Source organism: Astatotilapia calliptera, chromosome 3, assembly GCF_964374335.1.
Source record: "Astatotilapia calliptera chromosome 3, fAstCal68.1, whole genome shotgun sequence".
Lineage (NCBI taxonomy): Eukaryota > Metazoa > Chordata > Actinopteri > Cichliformes > Cichlidae > Astatotilapia > Astatotilapia calliptera.
In genome coordinates, this window is record NC_137424.1 from 51,346,692 (window position 1) to 51,372,621 (window position 25,930).

General features: G+C 43.5%; 1 protein-coding gene across 2 annotated transcripts in view; it reads right to left on the reverse strand.

Annotated features, from left to right (window-relative positions):
• shroom4 (shroom family member 4) overlaps positions 1 to 25,930 on the reverse strand; it is a 100,418-nt gene that overhangs the window by 3,150 nt on the left and 71,338 nt on the right. For both annotated transcript variants that reach the window (XM_026162598.2, XM_080292025.1), the window contains 9 exons: positions 24,844 to 25,062; positions 14,416 to 17,305; positions 9,397 to 9,458; positions 6,370 to 7,161; positions 4,189 to 4,845; positions 2,635 to 2,764; positions 2,433 to 2,534; positions 643 to 813; positions 374 to 516 (listed from right to left, as the gene is read on the reverse strand). In XM_026162598.2, coding sequence (XP_026018383.2) covers positions 374 to 516; positions 643 to 813; positions 2,433 to 2,534; positions 2,635 to 2,764; positions 4,189 to 4,845; positions 6,370 to 7,161; positions 9,397 to 9,458; positions 14,416 to 17,305; positions 24,844 to 25,062 — 5,166 coding nt within the window. The remainder of the gene's footprint in view (positions 1 to 373; positions 517 to 642; positions 814 to 2,432; positions 2,535 to 2,634; positions 2,765 to 4,188; positions 4,846 to 6,369; positions 7,162 to 9,396; positions 9,459 to 14,415; positions 17,306 to 24,843; positions 25,063 to 25,930) is intronic.

Genomic DNA, 25,930 nt, shown 5'->3' on the forward strand with positions numbered 1-25,930 from the left:
GCTTATATTTAGTGAAGCAGTCAGATTCCCATGGTTTGCACGAGCTCAGGTGCATGCTCAGAGACAACCCCACTGAAAACCCAGGTCATAACACACATTATGCACATGACCCAGACTTTTTAGAGATATCTGGCTTCCTGGCTTCCCTTGGCGACCTGGATACGGTCTGGCGTGATACTTTAGACCATCTCCACTGGATTTTCAAAGGTCCAGAGAGAACTCACCAGATGCTGCAGGATCTGTGACACTTTCCAGTCTCTAGATGAACCCATTCCAGAGCTCCTGACTACACTCTTACAAAGAAAAGTGAGCTCTCACCAGAACTCTCCACCGGTGGGTTTGTTTATGTTGCCACACTGGGCATATATCCCACCTGTAGTCTCTGTGCTGCTCTGGAGAGAGGCAGCGGGCCAGCACGCGGCTCACAGCCTGCTCTCTGCGGTCTACGTGGTCCTTCAGGTCCTGAGCCTCGGACAGCTGCCTCATGAGCTGACGCTTTTTCTCCAGCAGGGGGAGCTGCAGTGCAGAGAGCGAGGGAGAGGGAGAATAGAGGTATTTTAAAAACAAAGCCCGATGCACTACAAGTCCACTCTGTCTACATCTGCTCTTGTCCTCGTTTCTCTCCACCCTCATCACCCTCACCCTCTCGTGGTGCTCCGTATCAGGGTCCAGTGTGTCCAGCGTGGTCTCCACCCTTAGCAGCCTCCCGGACAGCGACAGCAGCAAGCTCACCACCTTGTCCAGATCGCCGATGAACATGCGGAACTTGTCCACCTCGTTGGGCTTGCACACGGAGACCACCATGCTCTCCACCTGAGAGCAAACAGGAAGAGCAGATTTACTGTAAGTCAGTGACGTGATGGACAGAGCTGATGAAACACAGAGCTGATGCAGTGGATGTGAAACCTTACCCAGCATCAACACGCTTCTTCATTCTGCATCCATAAGATGCTATTAAAAAAATAACTGCCACGAACTTTTCAAATAAACCTGTCTGGTTTTTGTAGCCTCCTATTGGTTAGAAAATCCAACACAATGTGCTAATTTAAGTGAAGAAAAAAACCTAGCAGGATGAACACTATTAGCTTTAAAGGTTCCCACACTCTTACACTCATATTTGCACTGTTCATTCGTGTTTCTTAAACACTTCCTTAAATGTCTTCTCCTTTAGGGTTTGTCACAGTGGCTCATTTGCCTCCATCAAACCCTATCCTTACCATCCTCCTCTGTCACACCAACCACCTGCACGTCCTCCTTCACTATCCATAAACATTCTCTGTGGCCTTCCTCTTTTCTTAGTATTTAAACTCTACCTCCACTCCCTGCATGCTTACCTATCCACCTGCCTCCGTCTCATTCACACACATGGATTCTGTCTTGCTTCCACTGACTTTTATTCCCCTCCTCTCCAAAGCATACCTCCTCCACTCCAGGATCTCTCCCACCTGTTCACGACTCTCACTACTGATCACAGCGTCGTCTGCAAACATCACAGTCCACAGAGACTCCTGCTTGTCCTCATCAGTCAATAGAAAAAGGGGCTCAGAGCCGATCACTATTATAATCCCAGTCTGTGTGATCGTTGTGTTGGTGTTGTTCCTGGATCATCATAATGTGTGTCCAGGATCAACACTGCATCTGACCAATCACACTGTTATGATGTCACAGAAAACAAAAATGCTGATGACGTACACTTAGGAGGAGAGGCTGTCCGGGTCAGGCTCAGGGCGGGGGTTAGGATGCAGTTGTGGTTAAGGATATAGTTTGGTTAACCTTAACCCCTATCACTACAATGTGATTGGTCACTTGCAATGGTGAACCTGGACCAGAATTAGTTTTTTTTTTTTGTTTTGTTTTTTTATCAGGAACGACACCAACATGAGGATATCAGATCGTGCATATCATCCCACCCCCACCTTGAACCCATCTGTCACTCCTATCGCACACCTCCTCGCTGTCCTCATACATGCACCACCCTCACATACTTCTCTGCCCCTCCTGACTTCCTCATGCAGGACCACAGCTCCTCTCGCTATCATATACTTCTCCATCAACACAAGAAAGCAAACATCACATCTGTAGTACTCTTGAAGCCAGTGAAGGCAAACTGCCGCTCGCTGATGAGCACCTCCCTTCTTAACCAAGCTTCAACAGCTCTTTCATCAGCTTCGTCTCTGTGCAGTTACTGCAGCGCTACACATCACACTTCTTCTTAGCACATTAGATCTCTTGTGTTTAACCACACAAGAGCGTTTAACCACTCTTGTGTGTTTAACCACACAAAACCATCTAAAACAAAGCAATAAACAGCTTTGCTTTAAAAAGAAAAAGGTACTTTTCTTTTAATCTGATTGAACAAGAAAAATACAACATGTTAATAAGTGTGTTGTTCTGTGCTGACATAATGACCAGGTGAATGAGTTCGTCCTTACCTCCTCTCCCAGCTGTGCATTGGCTCTGATGTCCTCCTGCAGTCCTCTCTGAGCCTCCCTCAGCACTCCCAGCTTCTTCCGGAGGCTCTCCATCAGCTGTTTCTACACAACAGAGGAAGAACTTAAAGCCCAATAACCAGGAGCGGTCCTCTCCCTTTATCTCCACCACACCCGTTCTTCAAACAGCAGTCGCATGAATTACCTTGTAGGTCAGCTCGTCATCCTTGTCGCGCTCTCTGTTATCTGTGAAGTCCTTCATCTGCGACAGGATCTGAGCCTTGGCCGTTGATGTGCTGTAATAGGACGAACAGCTGGAGCTAGCTCCTGACCGCCTGTGGAGAAGGCACCGGCAGGGGAGTTTATGTTATTCCCACAGTGATAAAAGACAAAAAGAGGTGCAAAACAGACAAAGCTGTAAAAACACGGAGATTACAGGTGCATGTAAAAGAAGTGCAATTAATTACGTGGGTTTAATGAGGCAAGACATTAACGAGCGGCATCTCGGCACAACTCGGCTCCAAAACTGTGAAACATGAAGCCAAATGAGAGGACAGTGAAGTTTGTTTTGTTTTTTCAACACTGTGTAATGCTTAGGGGAGTTCTTTTTCAACATAATGGGTTGAAATATTAAAAATAAATCCATGACTTAGAATTTCACAATTACTTTAACTACGTTTTTGGGTAACTTGACCCGCTTCCACCTATACGGCTTTGTCTGGACTACAGGTAAGCTAAAATAAAAGTTTTCAGTGTTAAGTCAAAGAACTTGTCAGGGTCCAATCCAGGCCTTTGGAAAGGATCGTACGATGTTGAAATTAAAGATAAGAAGGGTACTGTGTCCGTTCACAGAGATAACAACCTGCTCCTAAACACATTCGTAACAAAAGGTGCTGTCTTTAATTATCAGTGGGAAGTATGTGGAGGCGAGTCACAAACGTCCGGTTTCTGGGAGTTTACATCAAGGAGGATCTGATCCCAGAAAGCACAGCAGAGACTTTACTTCCCGAGTGTCCTCAGGAGGAAGAACATCCCTCTGAGACTGTTGGTTTCCTACTTCAACTCTATAGATAGCATTTTAACATACTGCTTCCACATGGGGTTTCCTTGTTGTGTGGTGGCACAGAAAAAGGTCCAGAGGGTTATCAGTGTTATCAAGGGTTAAAATGATTGGAAACTGTGAGGACCTACACAGTTCAGACAGCCTAATATCATAATCAGATCATCACAGATCTCTCCCAGCCCGGTCACCTCCTGTTTAATCTGTGACCATCAGGTGGGGCAGAGCAATTAAAAGGGCAAACAGACTAAAAAAAATGTTTTTATGCTTTCCCCCTTTTTAAATCTGTTTTTAAATCTTATATAGTTTTATATGTTTTTTAGGACTGTTGGTGAGATTGCATTCAAAATTGCTGTACAGTGACAATAAAGACACTTCATTAAAAAAAGTGAAGACAAAAATGAAAAACAAATGTTTCTTTGTTGATTTTTCAGTTTTAAGATTTAAAAAAATGAACCCGTCTGCACTCTATGTGGTGCTAATTACCCACCATGCACCTGTGCCTGCGACTACGAACCATCTGTAAACCTAACAGAGAAGAACCAAGTCTTTTGGAAAGGTTGTGGGAAACAGAATGAGCTTAGTGATGAGAACAGTTAAGTCTTGTACAAATCAAATGGTCTGTGTAACACACACACACACACACACACACACGCACGCACGCACACGCACACACACGCACACTCTCTTCTCTCATACCTATCCAGGCTGTCTGTGCTGTGCTCTACGGGTTGTGCTTCTCTCCAGCTCTCTGTGCCCGACTCGCCCTCACTGCTCTGGGGGAAGAGCTCCTCCAGGCTCAGCCCCTCTCTGCTGCTGCTCTCCCCACCCTCCAGCTCCTCCTCCAGGGAGCTGCTCTCCACCCTTGTCCTGCCTGACGGAGATGCCTCAGAATCCGGGAGCGTGTCGATGTCCGTCTCCAGGACCGTGACAGGGAGGGCGAAGCACGGGAGCTCGCTTGTGATGGGAATGTCCTCTCCCGGAAGCTCCTCCTCCTGGAAGTCATCGATGTCGGTCTCTAGGGGGACGTCCAGGTCAGCCTCCAGGCTGTGCTCCGGGCTCGGGCTGAGGGTCGTCTCTGATTCGGTTCCCGTTTCAAGGATCTTCTGCTGATCTTCCATCTGGAAGCCTCTGTCCACACGAAGTTGCTCGCAGTCGGTTCGACTGGCATATCTACCGGAAGCCTCGATGACACCTCCGTTTTCTAAAATAGGAGGGGTCGCCGTGTCGCTGTGAACCCTGGGGGCTGAAGCTCTCTCCCACTCTGCTCCAGGTCTCACGCTGGGCTGCTGTTTGTAAGGTTTGACTGTAATTTTGTTGTGGTCTGGGCTGCAGCTGACGTCCGTCGCAGATGAACTACAGAGAAACAAGAGAATTAAAATAATCTGACACATCAGTAAACCAAGCACAGGAATTAGGAGTCTATTAAAATCAGTGATGGGAATAACGGCGTTACAGTTGCACGGAAGTAGCTGTCTACGTAAGTAAACTGGGTGCTACAGCTTTAAGCAGCTGCGCGCTCCCGCGTTCAGCTATCACTTTCTGCTCGACAATCACTTTTTGGAACAACACCTGTAGCTCAGGGGACAAACAAGCGCATGAGTGCTGCTGTTTCACTGAGGAAGAATAAAGTAGTCGTGGTAAGCCAATCACATGACCACTTTAAGATGACAAAAGCAACAAGGTGACATATACCAGTTTTTAAATTGTGTTGAGAGGCCACGTAAAACCAGAGTCATGATAAACAATATACGCGGCGTTTTTTCCTCAATAGTTTCGTCACATTTACTGTCCAAGGACAGCGCAGCAAGCACTCTCTGCTTATGAGCAAAAAAAACAACAACAAAAACAGCCCGTTCGTCTTGTTGGACAAATGCACCATGTCGACCAATTAAAAAATGATATGGCAAAGTGACATTTGGTTGTTTAGGAAGAGCGGGAAGTTTTAGGAGTGATGGAGAGAGAGAGAGAGAGAGCAGAAAAAGAGTGGGAGAGCGAGTTTTGAGATGTGAGAGATTTGTGATGTTTAGCGTGTTTGGAGTGTGTAGTTCATGTGTTGTCTTGTGTAGTTAGTGTGTAGTGTTGTGGATAGTTTTGCATTGTGTGTCAGAACAATGAGGCAGCTGCTGTCTCCAGGTAGAAACAGGAGTGATACACCTGCTGCTGTCAGACCTGCAGGTATCAGGCTGTGATGTTCTCCTTTATAGTGGACAGAAATATTTGGAGTGGCACAAAAAGTTTGTGGCATCTTATTGAATGCAGAACAGCTGATTGTTCTGTAAATAGTTTGAAATGGTTATTTAAAAAAGTGTTTGTTACAGTAAAAAATGTAAATTTCTACTTGGATTTTATGTTTTTTTGTCTGATTTTAGATCAATGGTGTCAATGCAGTATGTCAACATGAAAACATAACTGTACTTTCACACACGTGAGGTTGTGCTGAAAAGAATGAAACCAAACAAGGCAAAGTAAATAGATTTTAAAGGTAAAATGTAGAGAGAAAATCAAAAGTAGTCAAAAATGACCAATTATACCCCGGACCCCAGAGGGTTAAAGATGTCTTTAAAGTAACGCAATAGTTACTTTTCGAATCTTGTAACTCAGTTAATTTTTTGAAGAAGTAACTAGTAACTATAATTAATTCCTTTTTCAAAGTAACTTGCCCAACACTGATTAAAATATTAACAGTGACTGATATTAGCCCATCAAATATTGATCTTTACTGGTTTTCTATGCCTGAGAACAGGAATCGATCATCTTCTTGTTTTGTTATGCAAAAGTTTTTTCTTCTCGTTTTTCTGACTTTTCTAAAACAAATAATTCAACATTTAATAAAAAAACAAAGTTATTTATAAACATCAGCATTTTCTCCAGTCTCACCTGCTCACACTGTTCTCCTTTGCTACTGAAGGAGGATGAGGCGGTGGAGGCGGCAGAGGTGATTCAGCCTCCCTTTCTCTATGGGGCGGAGCCACCGGCCTGAATCCCCTCCTGGAGAACATGGGGCTAGGTGGAGCAACGGTAATGAGGCGTTCCTGAAACTGAGGCTGATTCTGATTGGACGGGGCGATTGTGCGTTCCTGGGTTTGACTGCAGCTGCATCTCGGACACCCGCCCTCCACCACTTCCTGCCTCTCTGGAGGAAGACTGAAGGACCTCTGCCTGGAAGTGTCAGGTGGAGGGACGTAGGTGGACGAGTGGGCTGAATAGTGAGCCCCTGGAGAGTTGAAGGAGGCAGGGATGGAGTGAGGAGCAGCAGAAGCAGATGAGGAGGAGAACAGGGTGTGGTGAGACGCTCGCCGGCGGTGGAACTGCTCCCACTTTGGGGGTGGTGGTCTTGGAGGAGGGGGTGTCTTCTTCCTGTTTTGCCTGGAAACACTTGATGCATCTCCACGTCTCATGTTGCCTTCCTCCACCTCACTCAGGGTCTGGCTGGTTGCCATGGAAATTGAAGGGGACCAGCGCTGGCTGCTGTCGAAGCGGAGGTCGTTTTCGGACATGGCTCGACCTCTGAGATAAAGAGGAGCTGGTGGAGGTGCAAAAGCGTAGCCGTTGTGGTCATCGGTGCTGCTGTCTGTGTGTCTGAGGCCCCATCGAGGCTGCTGGAGGTGCTGCTGGTACTGACCGATGTTCTCTGGAGGTCTGGACTCCCGCCTCCAGCTTGGGTAGTCCCTTTTGTTGTGGAGAAAGTAGAGTGACACGAGAAAGGTTATTTTATAAATAAATAGAGAGTGAGCCAAGCTTATAGATAAAGGAAGAGCTCAGAAACATCGTGACACAAATTCCTTGTAACAGAGCTCAGCTGAGGATGAAAGGCTTAGTCAACACTAGCCTAGCTGTTTCTCACATTCACGCCACGTGAATTTTTGGCCTTTGCCTGTGATTTCTATATTTCTAACTTTGACAAAGCCTGAAATTTACAATTTAAAAACTTCTTCGGTTTCTTTTTGTCTAAATTTGAACAAAAACAGTTCAGTTCAAACGCCAAATGACTGCAAAAAACATTTATTATGACAATGTCCAAAGACTGCATGAACTGAGCATCAGAATGATGAAGAAAGGAGATTTAAGTGACTTTGAGTTTGGGATGATTGTTGCTGCTAGACGGGCTGGTCTGAGTATTTCGGGAACAGCTGATTTGTGTGGGATTTTCCCACACAACCATCTCTGTGGTGTACAGAAAATGGTCTAAAAAGAGAAGATGTCCAGTGGGTGGGTGAAGAAGAATGGCCAGATTGCTTCAAGCCGATAGGAAGGTAACAGCAACTCAAGTAACCACTCGTTACATCCAAGGTACGCAGAACATGGGCTACAGCAGCAGTAGACCACACAGAGTGCCTCTGCTGTCAGCTAAGCCCAGGAGACTGGGGCTACAATTCACACGACATTTAGATGGCATGCTGAGGTTTTTCTTTGTATCATTGGTTCAGGTGTCGGTGTAACAGTGTGTGGATACACGCTGGTCCCCTTAGTACCAACTGAGCATCATTTAAACCCCACAGAGTATTGTTGCGGACCGTGTCCATCCCTTAATGACCACAGTGTACCATCTTCTGATGGCTGCTTCTAGCAGGACACCAAATCATGTCTCAAAGCTCACATCATCTCAGCTGGTTTCTTGACCATGACAATGAGTTCACCACACTCAAGTGGCCTCCACAGTCACCAGATCTCAGTCTAACACAGCACCTTTGGGATCTGGTGGAACGGGAGATTCTCCTCATGGATGTGGAGCTGACAAATCTGCAGCAACTGTGTGATGCTGTCATACCAACATGGATCCAAATATCTGAGGAATGTTTCCAGCACCTAGTTCAATCTACACTATGATCAATTAAAGTAGCTGCAAAGGCGAAAGCTGTCCAACACTGTAATAGCAAGGTGTACTTAATAAAGTGTCTAGTGAACGTATATGTATGATTTGACACCAAGATCATGAAAATGGTCAATCTTGTTGACTACACCCTAAGTAATGATGTTTTCCTTTATCAAAGAAGCAAAAATAAAATGAAGTGCTTGCCAGTTATCGACTGCACTTATACAGACTGAAATCGTGAGCCTTGTGCTTGCTTTTATGCATGCTGGCAGGAGGTTCTTACAGTTGCACGTCACAAAACACATGCATCTTTGATCCTCTATTTAAAACTGAAATACAGGAGTTGCTGCTGAGAGAAAACGTGCTTCAAACCTTCAAACTGAACAGAAAAGGTGGTTTAGAGCAGGTTGGGTTGAAAATTTTGTTTTGAATTGGTTCCAAATGCCACGTTTTTCACTAATTCTTCTGATGACATTGTGCTCTATTTGTAAAGTGTGTATACTGTTAAAGTTTTGAAAATGCTTTTGGAAACAGTTTGTTTGCCCCCCAAAATTGAGTCTTCCTGTTAAAATAAACTGCTAAATAAAAACAATCAAAGTTCGAGTAACAAAAGACAAGATGGACATTTCCAGAGGGAGTATTCCTGAAAAAAAGCACATCAGGAACAAAAACACAGAGACAGTGAAAGCGGTTCAATTACAGTAAAGGTTTCCTTTGTGCATACCATGCTCACTGAGCTGTTTCGGTCTCAGGTCAAATCCGAGCAGAGGCCCTTTAACGAGCACTATGCGTCCTAAATGCCCCTCCCGCTAACATACATCCAACCACATATCATTATGGTCACATTTGGAGCACGCGTGATTACTCCACACACTTAGAGCTCATTACAGGCAAATCACAGCCGGGCATGACTGAGTGGGATTTCCGCCCGCCAGTGCACAATGGCCCGACCGCACCTAAACGCCTCCGGAGAACCACACAGGGGATGGAGCGAGTGAAAAGAAAGGCCGTGAGCAAATACGTGAAGATAACCAGGTCAGAAAGAAGAAGGGAAAAAAAAAAAGGTGCGGGAGAAGAAGGAAGCGGCTCACCTCTCGGTCAGGCTGTACTTCCTGTTGAGCTTGCTTGTTTCCTGCTGCCTGGCAGGATAAGTCTGTGGAGAGATTTAATGGCGGTTAATAACACCAAAGGAATGAAGGAAGGCTTCAATTTGGAGCTGAGTGATGTTCAGCACACGTCCCAGCTGAAGGGAAATTGGTGTGTTACTCCACCCTGCAGTGGTGACGGGGTTTAGAGAGGTGGAGGTAACTTGTGCTGAGTGTGAAGTATTTCTAAGTCTAAAACCAAACTTGATGAACTACAATGAGTCAACTTTTTATTGTTATATAGCTTCAAATGCACTTTTGTTTTTAATATATTCTCCATCTCTACCTTATTTAAGTTGTCTTCTAAAAACGCATTTGTCTGACTTTTAATAATTATATTAACATTTGTTGTGTATTTTTGTGTGATTTAATTGTAAATCTCTTCATCTGTACATTTTCCACTCCGAGTTGTTTGTTGTCTTCCTATTTATAACTTTTCTTTCTTCATCATATCACATGTGCTCGAGTGAGGGCTGTTTAGTAAGGCTGCGTTTTGTAATGGAAGGGAAGGCAGCGGGACCTTCATAACACTGAAAACACAGGGTTTACCCTGAAGTCAGTTTGCTGTGAATCATCCTTTGATCACTCCCCCTGGCTGTCTTCTTTGTGGACAGCATTTTTGATGGACTGTTCCTGCTCTCTGCTTGGATTGCGTGCCTCGTTGTCGTTCTGTGTTTGAGTTCTGCTCTTTTTTGCTTTTGCTTTGCATTTGGGTCCTTTTCTCCCTGCACGTAACAGTTTCCTGGGATGCAGTTAAAGAGATTGCTAACCTCATCTTCGCTTTATTGCAGGATGTTTCTGTTTGTAGTACATGCAGCTTTTGTAGATTTGTTTGTTCACTTAAGATTTTATTTAGATAGGATGGATCGCTCCTTTCATCTCCTGCACTGTTGTCTATTTTACAGTCAGAGCCACTATTGCATGTCAGTAAAATAAACATATTTTGCTTCCAAGGAGCTGGACTTATTTTTAAATTGGTCTTGAGCAATCACTCTCCAGGCCTTCTTCAGTTGATCCATCAACTGTTCACTGAAGCCTCATCGGAAATGTCTCAGTGGACCTTCTTAAACAAAACAGGGAGAAACTGAAAACTGAAAATCAGTGGAAACAGGTCTGATGGAGTGATGAATCCATTTTTTTACATTTTTGGTTCAAATCACTGACAATATGTATGGAGGAAGTCAGGAGATGGGTCTACGGCCATCTGTAAAACATGGTAGAGGCTCTGTCATGGTTGGGAGCTGCATTTCAGCTGGTGGTGTTGGAGATCTTGTCAAAATTGATGGAATAATGAAGACAGAAAGTCCCATCAGATTTTGATTCACTATGCAATATCATCTGTAAAGTGTCGGACTGGCAACAACTTCATTATTTTTTACCATGATAATGACCCCAAACACACTGTCAGTGTAGTAAAAGCATACCTGGACAGAAAAACCCAGAAGTGACACACTATCAGTCAGGGATTGGCCTCCCCAGAGACCAAAGCTCAATATACTTGAAGCAGTGTAGGATCATCTCAAGGCAGCCAACATCCAAAGAAGAGCTTTGAGTGTCCTTCAAGAAGCCTGAAGAACTATTCCTGAAGACTACGTAAAGAAGTTAGCTGCCTAAGACAGTTCAGGCTGTGAACTCAAGTGTCAGATGGAATAATATGAAGACATATGAAGGGGTGGCTTAAGACTTTTACACAATTTTCCAGAAGCTTCCAAAATTGTTGTGACTACACAAGGGAAACAGTGAGCGAACTCATTGCACTCTCATCACACACACACACACACACACACACACACACACACACACACACACACACACAGCTGTGGAGGAATATTTTCTGACTGTCTGTGATGCAAATCAGAACATTCAGATGGTTTTTCTGTTGGCACAGCTGGAAGTGAATTTTACATATTTGGCCGTCACTTGATGTCAGCAGAGCATAAAACCAAAAGATAACAACTAATAACAAGCTCTATTTCACAAGCACTTGGATGGCTCTTTGACTTATTATTAAAAGGGACTTAGCACTATTTATGACACGTTTTGGCCATAACTGTTATACAAGAGAAACATTTTTATACAGGAAGTCTGAAACTGCAGAATAATGCTTAAGCTGTGAAATAAATGTTGTGGAGTAGACCCCATGCCCTCCCTCTGGACACAGAACAACTGACGGCTGCTGTCATTTAACCAGGTTGTTTACATTCGTTATTCTGTAGCTCTGCCACTGTGGTGGATGTAAAAAAGTTTTTCTCCATCTGTCATCGACTCCCACCCAGTCTGCTTCCTGGTGATGCTGTTCGGTTCGTTATCATTCTTTACGTGGCTACCGTGCAGATCTCTCAAAGCTCACGACTCTACTGCTGCCTCAGCCTCGCCCTGTTCCCACCTCGCAGACATCCCTCAGTGGATGCTATGGCTGGTCTTAGTCCAATTTCCCCATCACCTCGTGTATAAAATCATGCCAAAGCTAAAAACAGACTGATAGAAGAATATTAAGCTGGAAACACGGCTGGATTGACATCTTCATCTAAAAATTATTTCGTAACCAAGTCAAGTCTTCCAACTGATCGTAATCCGCTGCCAGCTCAGTGATTAACATGAATTTGTTTCATTTTGAGTATAAATAACAACTGATGGCCTTTGGGGAAGGATATATTGCTTCAAAGAGTACATTGTGTGTTTTTGTAATGATGTGGGAGGTAAAATTAGAAGGAAAAAAAAGGAATCTGATTTTGCAAAACATCAATTGAATTTAAAGGCGCAGCCGGCCTCCTTTCACTCAGTGACAGACCACAAATAATAAAAGCGGCTGCAAAGATTTTGGTTTCCGTCCTGTATCCAAAACACACAAACATGACCACACAGACACACACACACACACACCTTAATGACAGCATAAACCTCACTTCTCAATACAAAAGGGAACTGTGTGAAATGAGTGAATTTTAAGGCTGACCGTCACACCGACACCTGGATATTAGGGTTTCTCCTTATCACCCATCCAGCACATCTGTTACCACTAAAAAACAATGGACCTTGTCAGCAGCAGAGTTAAACACACGGGGTTATCGCTGTGGCATCTAACCGGCAACCTTTGACTTGAGAAGAATGCCGACACGGAGGAGGCCGAGGTTCACGGCTCCCCGGAGGCCTTGGTGTGGCGTACCCTCACAGAAGTGTCCTGAACCAAACATATGCTGAACTCAAAGTACATTTAGTCCAAAACAAATGTCAGTGTGGATTGCTTGGTGTCGAATGATGAGGGCACGAATGTGCAGGAGTTCACAGAAGAAGCAAAAGTTCAGACGAGGGTCTGTGCCCCCCTAAGTCGGATCAATTTGTGGTAAAGATGTAACCCTATGCCGCTATTATCGCTGACACAAGTGTCCCGCCGCTGCTCGTTCTCTCGCTCTCTAGGTTCTGCTGCAACAATCCGCTGAATGAGAATTTCAGACTGTGACCGCATGCAGGATAAGAGGCTCGGCTTCAAACCCACTGTTCAACCGCGGAGCACTTGGACCGAGCGGCCGCTTAGCTCCAACATCCAAGCGAGGCCACTCGATCCCTTTGTGGTGCTGGTTGAAAGGAGCGAGATAGTTTTCGGTCTCCGGTGGTCATCTCAGCTTGGTCCAGCAGAAAAGTTTACTTTTCACTCTCTAAAGAGGTACTAAGTTTCAATGCTGCTGGAACACTGGCTGTGATTCAACTTAGGCAGGCTGCCTCTCAGGATCATCGCCTCAATATGATAACGCAACGTTAACACAGAAATGAGTTCATTGGTAATTATGGCGAACAATGGTTTAGCTTGAGCGCCACTTGTGAATGCATAAAAAGGTGTTTTACACAAAAAAGAAAAATAAATTGGCATTCAACCCAACGAAAAATCATAAAGTCTGACTGACTGAGATAAGTATTTTTAACCATTATTTTAAAGCGAGGTTTAACTTACTCAAGCATAAAATAACAGTTTTGCTTAGTTCAAACGTTAACTAAGGTGCTTTTTTAAGGCCTTAAAAAGCCCTACAAACAAAATCAGCGCTGTAGACTAACCTTTTGCCACGGTTAGGTGCACATGTCATGTGACGGGCAGGAATCTCAAGGTCAAGGTCAGAGGTCAAGTTTTCTGAAAATCATGTGAATGTGGTAATACCATAAGGAAATTACCCTAGAATCCGGAAAATAATAACATAGGTGTAATTATAAAAAATCTCAGACGAGTTTAAATTTCAGTGACCTTGAGGTCAGAGGTCAAGTTTTTAAAAAAATCTTTGAAGGAGTTTCACTGGCTGCTGCCAGTACTTTTACACATATAAAACCAACACAAAAGAGTTAGTAGAGCAATCAAAAAAGTATTACATATTATTATTGTGCAAAGAAATAAAAAAAAAAACAACTTCCTGGCTATTCATGAATATTATTGTTATTATTATTGTTGTTATTTTTTATTTTTTTATTTTATTTCCAACTGCTCTTAAATGTTTCACCTGTGATTTTCCTATAGGAAAATTAGATGTTTTATACCTTATTATTACTATTATTATATTACATTATTATATTTTAAACTGTAATCCCACAGAGATCCTTTAACAGAGGCCAAGAATTAAAATATGGAGGTAGAAACTTTGCTGGGGTTTCTTCCTGTTAAAAGGGAGTTTTTCCTTGCCGCTGTAGCCAAGTGCTTGCTCATGGAGGTAATTTAATTGGGGTTTCTTTCTAATATTTTGGAGTCTTCACCTTACAACATAAAGCAACCATTAGTAGTAGGGTTACTGCAGGTGAGGCAGAGGCAAAATATGAAGTGAACAAGTCAATGAGGGTTGTTTCGTTTTTAAAAGGGGACAGTAAACGAATTCTACTTTGCTGATGCTATTGTATAGTCGTATCTGGGGTATTACCATGTTTCCTGCTCACTTAGTTGGGGCAAGGTAAAAAAAATGGAGTAGACCCTTGGAGCATCCCTCTTACCTCTGCAGATGTGTAACTCTGTGCTGAGAATCCCGGGGGCAGAGCTTGTCGGTTCTCTGGTCGCTGGGAAGGGGTGCTGACTGGATAAAAAGCTGATCGTGGGACGTGACTCTGGGTTTGGCTGTGGGAGAATATCTGAGGTTTGGGCTGGAAGTTGTGGAAGTTCTCCTTGTGTTGTTGGAAGTCTTGAGTTTTTACTGTGAAGCCACAGCTACGATAAAACTCCTGATGAGAGGTGAGCTGACAGTCTTCTTCCCTTTCCTTCTCTCTTTCTCTCTCAAGCTCTTTCTCTCTTTGATTTTGGAGTCGCTCTCGTTCTCTCGCTCTCTCCATTTCTTTTTCCCTTTCCAGCTCGAGCTCCCTTTCCCTTTCCCACTGTCGGACCCGCTCCTCTCGCTCTCTCTCCCGCTCCATCTCCCTCATCCTTGCCCTCTCCATTTCCAGTTCCCTCTCTTGTCTTTCCTTTTCCTGCTGCTTCTCCCTTTCTCTTAGCCTCTCCTCTCGCTCCCTCAACCTCTCCTCCCTTTCCCTCGCTTGTTCCCTCTCCTTTTCTTTCCGCCTCTCCCTGCTGTTACTCACAGACTGCCTCCTGGCCTCCACAGTGTTTGAAAGCAGGGAGCTTTCCTGTGGTCCCCCCTGATAGGAATATCTCCTTTGGTTTGGAGGCTCTCCCCCTCTGGTGCTCCGGATAGACCCCAGGGCATTTGAAACAGACACGCCCTTGCTCGTTTGCTCAAAAAACTTCATTCTATCTGCAAACGGAAGGATATCAGAATCCTCGGTTCGAGAACCTGAAGACGAGCGGCCGTATGTTGATGTAGATGATGAGGTGAAAGCACAAACTCCATGACGAGACCCTGTTACTCCTAAAACGCTCTCATTGGAAACTCTGCACTGTCTGTCTTGATCAGGTTCTGGTTGGAGTTTGTGCTCAGGTGTCCAACGCCAACGGCGGGCCTTGCCAGCGGGAGCTGGTTCCTCCACAACTCGGATGCCAACACCAAAACTCGGGGCGCCTGGGTCCAGAATTTGGACAGATCTGGATAAACTATTGTTCTGAGGGTAGGTTAGGGATGGAGACTGAGTCTTTAAGACATCACGGTCTGATTCACTTGAGGTGTTTGATGGTATGACTGGTTCTGAGGTCTGGGAATCTTGGGGAAGAGAAGGAGTGGCAAATGTAGCCTTGGCACCGTCTTCCTGGGCTGGCTGTTCTGCATCTCCCTCCTCATTGACATCTGGATCCTCCTCCTGGACAGTTTCTCTACTACACAGTAACCCTCCTGGACCTCGACTGCGCTGAAGCTGGGCCTTTTTCCTCTGAATCTCATTGCGCAGGTTGGTGGCAAATCTCTCGCTTCGCCGGCGGTTCCTTCGATGGTTCCTGGAAGAGTTGGACTTTTTTGCACTTGCCTCACCTTCTACAACTTCTTGTTTTTTTTCTTCACCTTTTCCTCTGTCCACTGCTCTTTGCTCATCCATTAAGGTATCCATACTTGCAGCAGCACTAAGAGGCTCAAAGTCCCGCTCAAGCATCTGCTCAGAGCTCAGTCTTTCCTGTGCTGATGATCCTGTGCTCTCCCCTGGCACGCTCACAGAGCGACCCCATGGCACGTGATGCTGATCCGGTGTGAGAGAACCGCCATTCACATTCAGCCTCTCTCTTGAATCTTTGTCATCACCATCTCCTTCGAAGAACACAGATCCTGGGGTTGAGCATCGGCTACCTCCCCATTTGTTTGACGTGGCATGAAGGTGGTTTTGAGAAGCTTCTTGGTGTTCACTCATTGGCTGAAGTGATGAAGGGGACCACTGGCTGCTGCAGGGAGACAAAGAGGGCTCAGAAGGGTTTGATAGACTGCATGGTTCCACAGAAGGGCTGTCACTGTTAAACTGCAGCAATTGAAGTTGTGTAGCAAGGAGCTTCTCGGGAGCGCTGTGCCTGTGTAGCACAGTAGAGCAGTGCTTGGTCTGAGTGTGGGAGATGCAGGACTGCTCTTGAACCTCGGTGGAGGCTTCTGCAGGCAAGGTGTCAGAATCAGAGTGGAGGTTGGGATTTAAGGAAGTTGTCAGTGGTTCAGAGAGGTTTTCTGAGGTGCTCTCTGAGTTGTAGTCTTTATGAGCACTAGTGTCACATTTTATAAATCTAATATTTTCCGTCTGGATACAGTGTGTATCTAAAGTATCCTTCTCGAAATTCCCACTTTGACCTCCTCCTGGTGCAGGGAAGCCATTATGCATTCCTGATTCAAGATTAAGTGAGAGCTTGTTTTCTTCATAATAAGAAGAAACACCAGAACTTTCAATAGGAGCAGAAGCACAACGTGGGTTGGTGGAATTGGGATGACTCCGGGTTGCCCTAAAACTATCTTTTCTGGTTGGAGGCTGAGGAGGGTTCCTTTTTCTTTCCATTCCTGTTTCTCCATTTCTTAGAATCTCAAAGCCTCCACCCCTCCGTTCCTGCTCATAGCAGCAGGACGAGGGTCTCTCTTTTACCTCGATGGGCCTTGGTCTCGGCCTAGTCAGTGATCTGGACTTTTGTGTGATCAGCGGTGCCTCATCTTTGCCCTCACTAGGTGACTCGCAAAGGGTTGAGGTGTCTCTAACAGGGTAGCCTTGACAAGACAAGAGGTTATCCATTGAGTTGGCTTCACCGGGTCTGAGAGGGACTGTCGCGTAGTCAGATGTGTTTGAGCTGGCGGAGAAGGAGCTGTAGGCAGAGTCTCTCTTATTGTTGAAGAGGGTGGGATCGACTGGTGAATTATGAGAGTCGGAGTATGGCTGCGTGGTGGGTGTAGGTGTGTCCAAGCTCTCCATGGAGCCCAGGGAGCTGCTTCGGTCAGTGGAGGAGTAAGGTCTGGACAGCTGACTCCACTGTATGGACAAATCACTGCAGAGAGATGGAGATGCAGAAGGTCAAACGAAATATTTCAAAAACAGACAAGGGTGGTGCTTTGGGTTATTTTGCAGACTAAATAAGCAAACAAACGCCAACTTGATCTTTGGACAACACATCAAAAACTATCCAGATTTTTTCCAGAAGGTTTTTTTTTTTTTTTTTTTAAAACAAGGACTTTTCTGTGTTCATTTTGAAAAATATCTCTATTCACCAGTTTAAGGTGCTGTCAAGATTATGGCAAAATAACAAGTAAAAATATAACCCTAACCATAAAGCAGTAACACTGCACACAGTCTGATAAAGACAAAAAGAGAAACACACTCAATGGCCAATTAAAATGCAGCTTTGTTTTAGTTTTAAAAGCAAAATTAACCCTGCGTGTGTAGTCAATATGATCAGTGGTGTATGCAATGGGCCCAGATGTTGCCATTGCTGCTGATTAGATACATGCCACCTCTTCCGCAGTGCCTGCAGAAATGTACACAAAACACGTGCGCCAAAATATTGGTGTATGTGTGGGTGGGGTCATAGGGTTAGGGGTGGGGTTAAATCTAGGGCTTGGGGTCATTACCACTAAAGACTTCAGAGGTAGTTTTATTGGTATTATTGAGTTTTGGGGAACTGTTCAACTATTCTTTGATTAGCATAGTTAAACAGCATTATGGATTTAGGGTTAAGCTACTTGCCATTATTAATTATTGAACAATTCACATCCAACACGTAATTGGCGACTCATCTAAAGATTAGGTTGGGATTAACATTCACTCCTGTTTTAGGAATTTTTACTAGATTAAAAACTTTACCCTTTGGGTTTTCCAACACACAAAAATGACCTCATTTACTCTAACCCTGGATGGGTTGACCCTACCAGCTTCATTTAAAGTAGTTTAAAGGTTTTTGCTGGGGAGCTGGACTGTAACAACTGCAGGGAAAGGCGGAGGAAGGTCAATACAGTATCAAAATCAAAGTAAATTTTAATGTTCTCTAAGCAACTTCATGTGGTTTCCAGAACACTATGATGTTACTTCTTGACTGACAAGACAGTTAATGCCTTTAAAAGCTACATATACTAAGTCATCTTTAATTTTCATACTGCAAGTTTCGATTACCCCGCCCTTCACATCCCATCCATACAACATTTCCACTGAACAGCTGGTGGATCTGTTTTCTATCAGTGGTGAGCTGAAGATCCACGGCAGCCCCATGCGTTTTAAAGCCCCTCGGAGGAAGCCTCTTTAGGCAGAGAGGGATTTCCTCCTCATCAACTCACGCTGCCTACAGTCAAAATGTCTAAGTCATTCCTTGATTCCTCTTATCCTTTTTCATCTTCCTCCTTCATTCCTTTCTTCCAATTTTTGTCCTACCCTGTCCCAACTTCTTTACATCAAATGCACAATGTTTACCCCCCCCCCCACATATATATATATAGCTTTTAAAAACCATTTTACTTTCTAATAACTATATATATAGCCAAAAAAGAGAAGCATCTGTACAATATAATCTATCCTAGCACATTTGATTTAGATAAGAAAAAAAATACTCCCCCAGCTGAATCAAGAGAGAATAAAAGGCAGATGAGAAACAGATGAGGTATCCCTTCTAGGGCAGACAGACATGCAATAAATGTCATATGTACTGTATATCAAATGTTGCTCAATGGACTCAACTACCCGCCACTCAACCGCAATGTTGGGTTTGAATTTGACCTGTGACCCATGTTACACATCATCCTCTCGAGCTCTTTGGCCCCCCTTGTAGTTTCGACTGTTTATTAGGCCAAAAAATGACCCCGTTTCCCCCAAATGACACAGAGGAAAAAAGAACAAAAGAATTCCCAACCATCTCAACTTCGTGGAGAAAACCACACGAGACAGAATAACAGGGAGCAAAAGGAGAGGTTAGGCAGCAAAGATAGAAAAATACACTTCGTACATATTGTCTTATCAAGCGGGCTTTGAGGGCACCCAGTGTTCATGCGCTTGGTTCAAATCCAGTGCCATAAAGGCTCCAATAAAAACCTGCAGGCATTTTTATTGTGGTATTTCTTTTTCCTGTAAAGAGGAGAGAGTGGTCACTCACCCTTTTGTTATTTCTTTGGTGTCTTATTCAAACAATGGGGAAAGTTGTCAAGGAGACAGAGGAGGGGTTACAGGAGACAGAAATTTCTGAAGGACTTTGATCTCAAACCAACATGGGCAAGACAACCAGCAGACTATCTCCAGGCTGCTGCTTGTGGTATTTATGGTTTACAATTCTTTGCTTCAGAAACGTCAGTTGTAAACTATTCAACCTCAACTTACTCTTTTACGCTAAATACAAGTTTTATGCTCATGTATTCCAATGTTTTGATGATTTGTAGTACGCGTATAGGTCATTTTCCTTTCCATGCTCTTACCAGTAGGCTCTATGTACATGGTGTCTCTCACATTAGACAAGCAATGTTTCTGTGTTTGACAGCTACCGTTTTCCAGTATGGCTGGATAATGTAAGAATTATATGAGCCAACTCTTAAAACTTCACTGGCTTTTGGAACATGAAGAGGAATTTATGTCCTTTATATAATGATCATGGGGTAATAAAGTCAAGACTTTAAAGTCAATAATAAAATTAGTGACCTTTAACTCATTAATATGCTGTATAACAGAAGTTGTTTAGAGCTGCATATCTGGATATGCGGATCCAAACAATGCCTTGAGGGAACTGTGCTACTGTGCCATATAAATAAAATTCAATTGAACTGAATATTTGGTTTGATAGACTTTTACACCAGAAGCCATTTCTGATGCAGGGATCTGTGCCAGCTCCCAGGTTCAAACCAAAGATCTTTCATGTGTTATGTGAAAATGCTATGAAACCACCATTAAGCTGAAGCAGCAAACAACAGCTCTGCAAAATAAAGCAAACATGGAAATGCCAACATTGCAGTTTCTCTAGTGTCCATCCAGACATGTTCAGGCATGTTCGTCAGTCTCAAGCGTTCAGTACTAGAATGACATAAATGGGAGCCCTGGGAGTGGTGCAATATAAGTACATAAATCGCTCAATAAGATCACGGGTGTAAAACAGTGAGATACAATACTCTGACTGGCAGGGTGGAAAGTACGCTTCATTATCTGCATGAGAAAACAGTCTTTGAGGGAAGTGAGCAATGGATGGGAGAGGAGAGGCTTCTGTATAAGTTTGACCTGGGTGACAGAGAGAGGAAGAGAGGAAATGAGACGGGAGCTGGAGAGGAAATGACAGTCACTCCTGCCCAATCAGACGCAATGTGGAACATGTGAGTGTGAGGTTTGACGAAGACGCACCAGCACAAATACACAAACGCACGATGTGAGAGTTACAAAAGGCATACACACTCCTGTGAAAGCTGGAGATATTTTATCCCTACTTTACTTATTGCTTACACATGGTTAGAGCAAAAATAAAACACACACACACACAAACACACACACACACACACACACACACACACACGGACTGTACAAAATGTACTCTCCTTCACACAAACACAGTTTATTGAACGTCTTCCTCTCTTTGTCCACATTTTCTGGGAGTCACACGACATTGTCCAGAGTTATGCCGGGAGCTGCCTCCTCATCCGACTGATGAGATCAGGCGGGAGAACTGTGGGAATAAGAACCCCCCACGCACACTAACACACACACGCACACATAATGTGGGACTATTAAAACAGTGGTACGTTAGATCACTGATTGCTATCAAAAGGAGAACAACTGACAAAGACATAAAGGCTATTTTTACTGTGAGTAGCTTGGTGAGATCATACTCTAATACAAAGAGTTTTATTCAACCTGACTATCCGATTCAATTATTTGTCACTGATGTATTACAGTAGCAGAAAAAAAAATCTCATAGCTAGACTCAGAGCAGAAGTAATACTCATTGATTTGGGAAATTTTCAATAAAAAGTAGCACTTTCACTAAGTAATTAGTCATTTACACATGCTGCTTGACAGCTGGCCACCATATTGGATGTGCTGCACCCAGCAGTTGATGGGGAAAAAATGTGTAGTCCCCAACTGGATGGCAGTGGTTCCTGGGGGTTTCTGGCTCTCGCTGGGTGAAAATTCAAACTATGATCACAGCAATATGTTAGCAATCAAATAGTCACAAGAAGGTCTGCCAACCAGTTGGGTGACACATGTTTTTCCCTAGTGACAGGTGGTTGCCAGGGGGTCACTGACTGGTCTGAAAATCTGTGTGGCTGGGACTTGAGCAATCCCATCGACTGCAATCAACCTCTGGAAACCACTCACAGCCGATCAGGGAACACTAGTTTTTCTCTCTTGGTTGCCTGATGGTCATGGATTAGTCTCTAGGCCTGTGTAAGTGGGACCTTAGTCACTTAATCCCACATTGTCAGCATGAGCACCATGATATCTATATGTCAGAAAACATCACATTGACTTGTCACGTGTCTGCAAAACTACAAAGAATATAGTTTATGTAGAATGGTCTCCCACCTGATATTTTATATGGGCACATGGGCAAAACACTGTCAGAGGGCCAGAAACTCAACAAAAGGCAGCTTCATGTTAATGAATTTGGAGGGGAATGACTAATGAGTCTGGACTGCTGTTTAACTTATTATTCCAATTATGTGCACAAACAAATCTTTTCTGTCATGAGTTTGAACATTGCAAGATCCCAAATGATGGATAAAAAGCTGTCTGTGCTGCATGTTTTAACATCGGGTGGCCAATGGGTGGCCAATGGGTGGCCAATGGGTGGCCAGGTATAGTAAATAATTTCCTAGTCTTTTGTTTTATTTTAGAGTTAAACCAGTTTGAAACATTCAAAAGTCTTTTAATGTACTGACATTCCTTAAAAGAATCACTATTTTAAAAAAATCATTATTATCTATATTCTTTTATAGACGATGGCATTTATTCTGACTTCAAATATTCAGTTTTAATGATTGCAAAATTGTCATCCTGGAGTCCATATTAAGACATGTTTTATGCTAACCTAAAATGACAGCAAACTGTGATTCTTTTAAAAGAAAAAGGGAATCTGTGGATGTTTTTGGGGCTGGCTGTTTTAAAATGATGCTGTAGATATTGAATTCAGTGAGTTTAAGGTCATTCAGCACCATGTTTCTCATGTTTTAATTTAGCCAGATAAGTTCAACATCAAATCCATGAAAAGTGGGATTTAATTTAGAAGTAATTTTGAATGGAGTCATACAGGACTTTTATGACTTAGTAGTAAAAAAAAGAAACCTGAATACTTCCACAATTTAGAGGTTTAGCAAAGCTGGGCTTAATGACATAATTATCTACTATCTCATGGCTCAATGAGCAATTGCTAGAGTCTGAAGATCTGTAATTGGTACAGATTAATTACACCACATGGCAGGAAGATATGATACTGAAAACACACCAAACTTCCGCCGAGAGGGCGTCAGAGATAAACCCATCAGCAAAACAAGGTTAGCCATTAATGCGTTGCTGTGTGATTTGGATTAGTCGCTGTGAAAAAGACCACACTGGAAAAAGTGTGACTCTTTCATGAAGCATTCAAATGTTTGGTGTCCAAAACTCAAGTGTACACCACCACTTTTTAAAAACTCTGCTTTTCATCAACATCTCAACTGGAAAGGTGAATTACTTAAACCAATTTCCACTCCACCCCATTTTAGTGTTATTCTACATCTTTCTTAAAACTTCTTGATTTAAACTGCAACTATTAACTGCAGAAGGCCAAATAACAAAACAAAATCCATCTGAATTTGTTGTTGCATCCCTTTCACTTTTAAAAACCCCGAGGGCTCTGAATGGATTTGCCACCGCAGCAGAAAACATCTTGTCCCCCACGAGCAGACGAACAAAGAGCTGGTCACCAGAGAGATCTGATTGGTTATTGCTTTGGAATGTTTAAATAGAAGCCAAAAATAGACCTGCTTCCTGTGTGGGCCATGTTGACATTAAAACAGTGATGTCACCTGCTTCCTGGCAATTGTTGGCTTTAGGGGCACAGTCAGAGTCACAGGGACCAATTTTTTTTTTTTTTAAATCCCAGGTGGGGACTTGCAAATAATGGGATCATACTGTATGACTAATATAAAGTATGATGTTTTTGGTGGAGCAGCAAAACATGATTTGCTGTAATTCAGATGAACATGCTCATCTTATATTCCCCAGCTTGTAATTACTCTTCCCCTCAGTGAGGAAGCGACAAATTAAAGCCAGGAGAAAAACGAATCCCAAAAGAACCTTAAAATCAGAGATATCACTGAGCGCACCATATAAACAACAGCTTTACATGGAGATCATCTGAAACACACTGCGTCAAGACTACGTCAAAACATCTTGCATAAACCTTATCGGTAAAAGGTCTATTATCATTAATAGTCATTAGGGAAACAAGGTGAATATCTCCGACCTCTTCAGTCGCTTAGGCCCATTTTACACCTGCCATTTTTTGTGTGCGTTGCATGTTGTGCCACTGCAGTTTGTTTTTCTATTCTTGGCTCCATATGATGTCAAAAAATATGGAGCAATACCCTTTATTTGGTATTCCAACTCTGTAACATGCAACGTCTGTCTGCTCAGGAAACTGAATTTCCCGGAGGAATCCACCCAAGGGATTAATACAGTTTTATCTAATCTATCTAATCTAATCTAAAATACAAAAGCCCCTCCCACTTGCTTTCAACCCTTTCTTTGAGCCAATCAGAAGAAAGTTAGTTTCAAGACAAAGGTGCTAAAACAGCTTATTTCAGCTAGATGATGAACTGAGGCTCTGCACTAAGGCTCACTATAGGATCTATTCCAAACCCGAATCCAATGTTAAAAATATGGAGCTAGAACACAATCGCTCTTGTGTTGTATCTTATATCTGAAAAAACATCTTGACTCCCTCACGGGGCTCAGCTCGGACCCAGCAGACCACTGGGTTTGTGCACCACTGGAAACCCTGAGGCCCATAAACATCACGCTCACAGGCTTCATGCTATAAAGACTTATGTAGTCCAGTGCCAAATGTCACTATCAACAATATCAGTCAGTATGATGAATGTCTACCTCGACCTTAAGCGATATAGTACACTTCGAAAGTATGTAAATATTGATTAAACCAAGTGATTTATTGCTCAAATCATCTTTCAAGCAAACAAACAAAGCTCCTGCTAATTTCACATTCTACATATGTGAGACATCACTGAAAATAGTAAGGCTTTTACTGCTTTACATAACTGCAAGCTTCAACATTTAATATATTCATTACGATAATTAATTTAATTATGAAAGCAATTCCCTGTAGTGATATAATCATGTAACTGCATTCAAACATAGAAACTCCCCTGTAGAGCACAAACAGAACTTTACATGAGCTCGGAAGATTTCATTGAGTAAAACCCACCTTTCTATGGTGGCTTTTATTGAATGAAACCTAAAGGTTAGAAAAATTGTCAGAAAAAATTAGGGACCCACCTCTCAGGAAAATGCAAATAAACAGCACCACCTACTTACGAGACACAAAAAAACTTTGTTCACACGTTAGCTCACCTGCTGTCAGTCGTGTGCCAGGGTAGTGTGTAAGGGCCGGGGTGGAGCTGCATGGCAGGTGGAGGGGGTGGAGGAGGGGGGAGAGGTGGGGAGTCGGCAGTGGGGAGGCAGGGTGGTGCTGGAGGAGGGGACGGGGGGGGAGGGGGAGGGGGAGGGAAGGGCAGCTCCGACAGCTTTGCCAGGTGCCAGGAGTGAGGCCTGATGAAAGGGACACTACGTCTGTGGAGACAAAAACAAAAACACACAGGTGAGAATCAAGTGTTTAATCAATCAATCAGCTGATCAGAGAGGAAAGTAACGGCCCCGATAGCCAATTTACCAGCAGTTCAATGGTACCTACTGCAGTGTCCCTGTATTACAGGAACACTGCGTTCTTCTACTAAAACACATCCAGAAACATCCTTTAGCACCACTTGCAGGCCAGTTGAATTTAGGGGACTCCTGAGATTTTGGTCAAACATAAAGAAGCGGCTGTGGTGTTGTATTTCCCGCCCGGATGCTTCCAGTGTGTCTGTATAAATGTGAAACATGCTTTTCCCCTGGCAACTAATGTGATTTCCTTGTTTTTAATAGGGCCGGTTTTCCTTTTTCCTACCTACTTCATGTCTATGGGATCTTTTTACCCACCACTTCTAAGCAGGATGTCTGAATATGATTAATATAGGCAAAATGTATAAGATGACATGCTTGTTTGCAACCACAAGCCTAAGTGTCTTGGATCGTAAGAGCTCACATAAAATGTATGCCTACAGCGGCAGCGCCGTGCCAACCTAAATCCTGTGGAAACGGCTTCCTCGCAAGCTGTTTGGACTTCAGCGCTATGTCCATTAAAAACTCATCTAACGTGTACAGTAAGCCCTCCGGTCTGATCTAAAGCCAGGCATTCCAGTGTATCCCAAGATATTCACTAAGTCCCTTGTTCAGACTTCCGATCACATATGCTCGCCAGATTCAGCTCAGCCCCCCTGCAGACAGACTGCAAGATGGGCTGATTGAGCAGAAGAAAAGAGTGAGAAGACTAGGCAGTTATAAATGTTACATTCCTCAAGTTTGAATGGACCTTTATGGTGGTAATCATATCTTTAAG